At 41.0% G+C, this 9,526-nt stretch overlaps 1 protein-coding gene across 1 annotated transcript in view; it reads right to left on the reverse strand.

The window, feature by feature from the left end:
• LOC126473132 (integrin alpha-PS2-like) overlaps positions 1-6,640 on the reverse strand; it is a 447,263-nt gene extending 440,623 nt beyond the window's left edge. Inside the window, exon 1 of the mRNA XM_050099987.1 lies at positions 6,240-6,640. Within this exon, the coding sequence (XP_049955944.1) occupies positions 6,240-6,454 (215 nt within the window). The 5' untranslated portion in view covers positions 6,455-6,640. The remainder of the gene's footprint in view (positions 1-6,239) is intronic.
• Between the last annotated feature and the right edge of the window lie 2,886 nt (positions 6,641-9,526).

Here is a 9,526-nt window from a genome sequence, read left to right on the forward strand (position 1 = left end):
AACAGGTGATACGCCAGTATGGCGATGACGAATACACGCTTCCAATGTGCGTCCACCGCGATGTCGCCAAACACGGATGTTACCATCATGATGCTGTAAACAGAACCTGGATTCATCCGAAAAAAATGACGTTTTGCCATTCGTGCACCCAGGTTCGACGTTGAGTACACCATCGCAGACGCTCCTGTCTGTGATGCAGCGTCAAGGGTAACCGCAGCCATGGTCTCCGAGCTGATAGTCCATGCTGCTGCAAACGTCGTCGAACTGTTCGTGCAGATGGTTGTTGTCCTGCAAACGTCCCCATCTGTTGACTCAGGGATCGAGACGTGGCTGCACGATCCGTTAGAGCCATGCGGATAAAATGCCTGTCATTTCGACCGCTAGTGATACGAGGCTGTTGGGATCCAGCACGGCGTTCCGTATTACCCTCCTGAACCCACCGATTCCATATTCCGCTAACAGTCATTGGATCTCGACGAACGCGAGCAGCAATGTCGCGATACGATAAACTGCAATCGCGATTGGCTAGAATCCGACCATTATCAAAGTCGGAAACGTGATGGTACGCATTTCTTCTCCTTACACGAGGCATCACAACAACGTTTCACCAGGCAACGCCGGTCAACTGCTGTTTGTGTATGAGAAATCGGTTGGAAAGTTTCCGCACGTCAGCACGTTGTAGGTGTCGCCACCGGCGCCAACATTGTGTGAATGCTCTGAAAGGCTAATCATTTGCATAACACAGCATCTTCTTCATGTAGGTTAAATTTCGTGTCTGTAGCACGTCATATTCGTGGTGTAGCAATTTTAATGGCCAGTAGTGTACAACGTGTCGCGCATAAATAGTTGTAAAGGATCATTGTTATTTTTTATTTTTGACCTTTATCCATGTCTTTATTGGATCTTTACTAGATTTGGTATTGTCAGTATCACAGGGTGGCCAAATGCCCTTGCCGTCGCCACCCTTCCATCCACGGGACGGAATTTCTGTGTTCCCCATCTGTCTGCGTCTAGTGTTATCCCATGTGAAACTACGAGATCGTTTTCGAAATGATAGCGAATCCTGCAACTGATAAGGGACTTCTGTACCACCTGAATGTGACGAATCCACCTAAAAGCACTGAAACTGCTGTCGATGATCTGTCAGTACTCAATAACGATACTGACGACAAAACGTGACTGAACCAAGAATTCGTGTGGTTGCCAGTAGAGAAAGCACCAGTGCACGTTTAGCAATCTCTTTGGTATCGATTTCTTCCTACACTACGTTTACACTCCGCAAACCATATCGAGGTGTGCAGCGTACGATACTTCAGGTGTTATTATCGTTACTCCACTTTCTTGTTTCGTTAGCGAAATATTCGGAAGGGATGACTGTCGGAAAGCCTACGCATGATCTCTGATTCGTCATATTTTGTAGTCTTTTGTGTGGAAGGGAGTAATACGTTCCCTGACTCTACTTGGAGCTTACATTCTCGTAATTTGACATGTAGCCCTTTCCACGTTGCACAACGCCTCTCTTGCAGAATCTGTACATTAGTTTGATGACCACCTCCTTGACGCTCTCACGCCTGGTAAACGGACAAGTGACAAAACGTGGCGTTAATGCCAGAATGTCGGATTGAGGGTCAGTTTTCAAGAATAGGTGGAGCAAATGTTTGTAAGTTACCTTCTTCGTAATGAATTATTTTTTCCTCGGTATTCGTCCTATGAATCTCAGTGTGGTGTGTCTACCTTCCCTATTACTACTTGATCGTTCCATTTTAGTTCACTTCTAACGGATAATCCTAGACATTTTACGGTTGTTGCCGATTCCAGTGACTGATCACTAGTTGTGTAAAGAGTCAATACTACATCTTTCGAATATTTGTGAACAGTACGCTACATTATGTTCAGCTTCCATTCCCTTCATGAATGACAGTGGTAGTAGTAATATTTTCATTCATTCATGGATCACTTTTACAGTGACAGACATACTATGGTATTAAAGATTAGGAACAGGAAATATAATTCATATATATACGGGCATTCGCATTTTTTGCAGGTATAGGCTGACAAGAACAGAACAGTTAGTCTGCTATGGCCTTATAATAGAACCGGCCCTGGCATTTACCTGCAGTTACTTACGGAAACTACGGAAAACATCTACACTCAGCAGGTACTCACGCATTTCGCTACAATCTTTTGGCGTTTCGTAGCTACTGTACATGGAAGCATCGCAGAAGTTCTGACGTTATGCCTCATTCATTCATTTAGTCATAACGCACCCTTGCGGAATCCCCGGCGTTACCTGTACGTCTCACAATTTCTCTCAGAACGATGTGAGGAAGTCCTAAAGTTGTCTCATATTCCGTTACATTGTGATTTGTTCACTAGGCCACAGTGCGAATGGTTTGTGGAATTTGAGGAGCAAGCAGCGACCTCTGACCGTCTTCACTCCCTGCCAGCTGGATATACTGAAGGAACAGGGAAAGCTGCTTTCCACAAGGGCCGTATTCGAGCAATATCTGTTAATTCTCGGTATAAAAAAAAAGTTGCGAAATGGAATCCGGTCGTGCTTTGTGTTGTTGATGAAGGGACGGGAGGAAATCAGTACAGGAATTACGGTCAATTTTGCCAAGCATAATGAACTGTAGCTCCTTCACCACCCTACTACGACAAATATCATGATAATATATCCAAATAATGTGACTGGGTATATCATTCCCCAGCATGAAATCGCTCTGAGAGATCTTTTGGCAAAAAGGATCCATTTCGTTAACCTGTCCGTTTCAATACCAGATCAGTTGGACGACAGTTACATTAATTCTATACAGGAAGTTACAGTAGGTGGCCAGATTACATGCCGCACAGATTGCCACTATCTTCGGTACGCTACACAAGGCTGGGTTCACTTTGAAATAATTCCTGTGAGGGTCGCTGCACTTCCGTTTTAGAAAGAAATCGAGGTCAAGGGTCATGCTGCAAAATCAGTTTCCAAAGAGATGGAATCGTCAAAACACTTGAACATAAGGAAATTTTATTTGCATCATGCCCGCAACTTGTTATTTATACCATTAGCATCAGCCTGTAGTCTTTGGCAAAGCAACTGTGATTCCCTATTGAGTAGACTTTCACAAAGGGAAGGAACATTACAGCCAAGAAACACGGAACAGCAACTGCGTTAAGCTCAAAGCAAAAATTTATTCGACCACTCAGAGGCGATAACGTTTGATTTTTCCTGATGATGTAAGCATATTCGAAATCGTGTTTTACGAGCGTTTCTGGAAAAAGTATACACTGTACTGTGTACAAAGCTGGACGTTTAATTCTGTGCAACGCACTTAATAGTTGCTCAGTGTTAAAATAAATCGTTCAAAACCAATCAACATTGCTAAATAAACGCCGAATTTTCAATGTAGGTAACATAAACTAACACAGCTTTTATCTTAGAAAATTGTTTACGTTGTATTTATTCCTTTTTACGTTCAGTTACACTTAAGTAGTCCTTTTTCTTACTCTTTTTTGTCCTATAGGTCACCACCACACTAAGCAACGAACTTACGTCACCACGAAAAGCAGCCGAAATCGCAAGAACGGCGTAACGTGAACAGCCATCTGACGCAGAACTTGTCGTTTATAAACAGTTAACGGCGCAATGTGTTATTAATAAATAACATTATCAACAATGGTTGGTTGATATTTCTACTTTACTGTAAGAATAAACTTTTATTTTTACACACCCACGCTCACCAAGTCATTTGTGGGGAAAATATGATGTCGTTGAAGGGTCTAGCGTCTGAGGTTATTTCTGAGAGAAATACAGACGTGTCACAATTACGAGCAGATAACCACATCAGCTTGTACCGCAGTTTTCTTTTTCTACCTGCCTCTGGCCTTCAGCATTGTGGTCTCCTTCGCATCTTGGCACAGCAAGTCACAGTCTAACATCATCGCTTTATATTGCCCAGTACCAGATGTGGAGGCTGGGATAGAAACTATTTCACACAAACGCAGAATAATCTGTAAACAGTAAATATTTGGCGGACACTATCGAATACGATTATATATCACACTTCATGTTTTAGCTTACGGACACTAAAAGTTGCAGCACAAAAAACACTCCAGAAAACTGTTCAGGAGATAGTAATTCCTAAAAACAGCATGACGTAACTTAAGATGATTTCCTGCGCGTCAGCAGTCCCTAACTCATTACAAAGTTGCACTACAATTCTGTTGTCAAAGCGTTGGTATTTTCATCTCGTAATTGTACAAACAACTTTTTTATTTAATAATCTCGAATATTAAAAGTTCTTCAGCTATTACCGGTTTCTGATTAAATACAGTCCATCTTTAGACCCATCCTTGCTGCTCCAGTTTAGCAGTTGAGTAGCCTGGATTTGTCAAAGAAACTTATTTCCTAGACCTGAATATGAGCTTATCTCAATATTTAAACAAACTGCTACGTAAAAAACATGTAATTCTGTTAGCCAAATTCGAAGTTAGTGAAACTGCCGCTCTGCTCGTAACGTTAAATCTTAGAAGACCTGCTTTCGGCCATTCTTAGCAGAGCAATAGCTGAAATCTGCTGCGAGCTTGCGATTGCCAACACAGTGAACGTTCGTAAGGACTTGCTCATAGTAATCGAGAGAAAGGTGTTTCTGCGCGTGCGCTGAATGTCTGCCCCGTGCTCGCCACTCGCCTGACGTCTTGATGTAAACAGAGAATGTAGTACACGGTGGGGGCGCACCTGTGCTGCAGGATCAGCCAACAAATTACAACGATAATTAGTGGCTACCGCTCGTCTTAGCTCGGAAATTCTTTAGATTGTGTTCACCTGTACCGTATCAAAACTATCACAGGCAGCTGTGTAACAGGGTGTGAAAGCTGGAAGGAATCTTTCGTGAAGAATTCAACTATAAATAACACTACTGTATCATTTGCACATGTATAATTTCTGTAGACAGAGAATGGGTTATTCAAATAGTTGCCCTCATCCTGAATACTTGGCGTAAACAGAACTGACTACTTTCATTATTAGAGGATCTCAATCCACACAAAAAAAAGAAATAGGTGAATTTGTTTGTCTTCAGCAATCCAATGTACTGTGTAATTTTAGAAATATTTTCTCTACTTTCTTGTTGGTATTTTATTTGACAAAGCCACATGAAGGTTTTCGCGAGGTATAATTTCTTGAACCACTTCTGTTTGTAAACAAAAACATACTGATCGCGCCATGATTCAAAAGCTTTCGCATGCCTTGTCTCCTGAAAACGCCCACAATAGGCACTACTGGTAATGTTGTCATTCCAGTAACCATAAGCAGTTGATCTCTTATCCGACCTTCCGCTTTATAAAAGCACTATTCTGCGACCTGCGTATCTGTGACCAACGGACTTAAAAGAACTGCCTCGCCCAGCTAGTCAACGCGCGACCCACAGTTTAACTTTTTCTCCATTTTTCACACACATTTCGTTGCCGAAGCTGTAAAAAACGATAAGACACGCGAACAATTGCAAGTAACATACACTCATAAATGTGAGTGAACAGCTAAAAAAACAGTCGCGTTGCGCTAAAAAAATTGTTTTCCTCGAAACATCTGCAACATAGTATCTATTAACAACAGTTATTTCATTTTAGGCTTATAAGTGTATTATAAGTGTATAACAATTTTTCCCTGTTCACACGAAATTGTAGTTGTCACTCCCTTATCTTAGGCACATAGGGAACATAATGAAGTATGCATGTAATTATCACATATTACACTACAATCTTAGGAATGTATTTCATGCTACATTAAGTAGACCTTGTCAAAGATTATGCCAGCGTCCTAGGTGCCTTTGTAAGCGCCTAGAAACACAACAGTTGTGATACTCCAATAGAAAGGGGTTCCTACTCAATGGTCTGAAGATGACCACAGTAGTGGTCGAAACCGGTCACCTTGTTAAATATATCGTGATCAAGACTGTTTTTAATAGTAATTATTCTCATTTAAGATCATGGAAACATTGCACAGTTTGTATTAACGTCGTTACAGAACTCGACTATGCACTCGACGATATGAAATGTAAAATTCTGTCCGCTTTTGCTAAGAGTCACGTCTGTCACAAACAGCTGATTGGTAAGGTTTCCCTCTGCGAGGTGATGGTATTGTTTTCCCAAAGTGCGCAAAAGGTGAAGAAACATGATCTGTGATCGTAAACACAATGGAGGTCGGTCTTATTATCTACTCACTGCAATCTAGAGGTAAATTTACTTACGCGTTGCCTTGGATGTCTTGGTGCTCGGCGACGGTGAATCCGAACATGGAGCCGCGACTTCCGCGGAAGCGCACCATGTGCTCGGTGTCAACATTGAAGGCAGAAGAGTATCCCACGAATCCCAGTAAACACGTAAGAACTGACAGTAAGCGCAGCGAATTCGGTACCCGCTGTCTGCATTGCCTTACCACGCAATTATTACTCGACGAACACATGGTTGACCAATGTACCGAGACAAAGGGAAAGAAAGGAGCACTTCACGTAGCGCACGTAGTCCTAAGTCGCATCACCAGTTCCGAGATGGGTTCTGTCGTCAGCAGAAGAACCGCCGTTGATAGCCGTCGCTGCCCGGTGGGCGAGCAGTTGGTAATGCTCGCGAGAGCGGCCAAGTCGAACTAAGCGCCAACTGCTGCCTTCACTAGCGCCTTGCGATTCGCGCGCCCTCTGTTGGCGGCTGCGCGAAGTACAGTCCTTGCGTGTACCAACAGCAGCGCCGGTTCGCGGTAATACAGTTTTGTCTGTTCTCGTTCACAACACAGCAGTGTGACACAAGAGCTGAACTGCCTTTGGGTTGGGTGCGTTCAAAGAATCTCCTACTTCGAACTCGGATCTTCTTGGGTCGAAGCATAGAGTATAAATATCTGTCTATGGCTTGAACGTTCAGATGCACAAAACGAGTATTATGTCCACAACATCTCCTTGCAGGTCAACTCAGGCGATTTTGGGGCGGCTAGCCCGTATTGCGCTTAACGTATTTTGAATGTTATTACTTCGCTACTACAGATAGACCATCTTCGGAAGTACCACGAAACGTTGCATACGCGTTTTACAGACAGCGTAACAATTTGATACAGGAACTGAAGTTTTCTTGAAGATGTGAAGAGCAATGTTATTGTGCTTTTTCGCCACAGTATTATACCTCAGATTCCACTCCATTTACCTTTTTTCGGCAACAGTGTAAGAAGTGACAGCCAACAATATTTTTTTACATTCTCTATTGCAGAGATTCAAATTGTGTAATCTCTGTTGTAATTAATTACGTTTCAGTGACACTATATACGAAACTGTCTCATGCAGAAGTACTTACATACACACAGTGGTTTTAAAACCTGCATAAATATCAGGAACTTAATCAGACTGTCACATAAATTTTATCTCCATATGAGCACAACACCTATATGTATACATTTACAGGTAATTTACTCAAACACACTTGCAACTTTATCCAGCACTTGTCTCGAAAACATATGGCCATAAAATAGAAGAAGTTATCTCTACAATACAAGACTTTATAATTCTGTGTCTCGATATTTTTCAATATATGAAGTGCCTCATATCAATTTAACATTTGCAGTTATACATTTGTTGTACATAGCTATGAAAAATAACTGGTCCTCCTTTCACGTTTCTCTTTCCATCGGTAACAACGACAATACTACACCATAGCTGTTACTAAAACTCAAACGTGCAGAAAGGTATATTAAACAAGACGAAAGTATGTATTATTCACGTTCCACTACTCCCACAAATCGCAGAGAAGTAGCGTCGTCCAAAACCACGTGACTAGCCTGGTTTGATATTGAGAACATGCGCAGTAGACTATGCTCATCCCATAGATATACATACTCTATGGGTTGGAGGCATGATTGTTGCGAACAACTGATAGCAAAATTCCTCCATACTGTGTATCCGTAGATCCTACGAGGGAGATGCCTCAGGAAAGATTAAGCACGTAAAAAAAAACACTACCATAAAATGCAGCCATGATTAACAGTTTCTGTAGTGTACGCGACAATTGTTGTATGTTAAGAGTGAAAGGCGCCTGTCATTGTCTATTTCACAAATGAAATAAAGCACCAAATGAAGTGTATAGTGTCAGTTTCAGTGTCAAAATATAATTCTCAAAACATCCACAACTGGAATCCATTTATAACATAGCCCTCAAATACGCACACACACACACACACACACACACACACACACACACACACACACACACATAAATCACAATGTCTGCACACAACCTGGTCATTCACCACCAATACCACCATTTTAAATTCCTCACACAAACATGGGAAATCATCGATGAAACGAGTTAGAAGTAGCGAAACAGTTGCGTTGGTCAACGTTTTCAGTATTTTCTTGGTGTATACTGGTGATACTAGGGTACAGTGGCGAGTAAAAAGGCACAAGAAACAGTTTCACATAAAAAAATAAATTAACAAAATAAAAAAAGAAGGAAAGAAAGATGCAAACATCCTACAACGGAAAGTTGGAATGATAAGGAAATGAAAATAGAGGCTGTTGCCCACTGAGAGACTTCCTTATTTAGGAAATAAAAAATTACTATTACCAAGCTGTAATAAAGACAGGTGCTTTCAGTCCTTAAAAATATCATCCATTTAGTTAACACGTAAGAAATAATATGATAAAAGCGTGCTGTATGCACGAAAATAATAATGGATGACAACAACCAAAATTTCAGTTATGTTTTCAGAAATAAATATCAAACACAGAAGATGACATATAAGTGCATATACGTCTGCGGAACACAAAAAGCCATTCTCTGTTTTATAGAATCCGGATTTTAAAAACCAAACATTAATTTCTCAAACATTGTTTAAAACTAGGACAACAAATTTCACGAAGAAGATCTACTGGCATGAAAGTATAAGAACTCTAAAGTTTTTAAAGAGGTTCTACTAGATTCTACTGTTAGCTACACATAATACCATCATTGCTTCTTCTTGCATAATAAATACTGTGTTGACCTTGACTCACTGCTCACAAGATAATCCCATAAGATAAAGAGTGAAAGTATGACAAGTATGCTTGTATTTTTATTTGAAGATTAAGTGAATTCGAGAGGTGTCGAAGTTAAAAGCAAACTGCGCTGAGTTAATTGATTGGTTTATCAGGGTGTTAATATCATCTGGTAGGCACCACGTACTTTCCACATGAAGTTTAATTTACTAGGGTAATAAGAGAATATCTTGACAGAAGGCTGTAAATAAAAAAGGAATGATTACTGATGACCTGAAACAGTCTATGGCATAAACAGCCGAGACACCACTTTATTGACAACACTAAAGATAAACAAAGCCTTTGATACTTCAACTCTGACGTACTGCTCACAAAAATGAAACAGCTAAATTTTCCAGATAGTTTGCTGAAGTTATTTTGAAAACTAATTCGAAAATAGACAGTAGAGTATGAGAACAGAGAGTGGTCTTGAAAGCAGTTTCCGTCAGGGGTACTGCAGGGCCAGCCGTTGACCACCTATAACA

Source organism: Schistocerca serialis, chromosome 4 (assembly GCF_023864345.2).
Source record: "Schistocerca serialis cubense isolate TAMUIC-IGC-003099 chromosome 4, iqSchSeri2.2, whole genome shotgun sequence".
NCBI classification, from domain to species: domain Eukaryota; kingdom Metazoa; phylum Arthropoda; class Insecta; order Orthoptera; family Acrididae; genus Schistocerca; species Schistocerca serialis.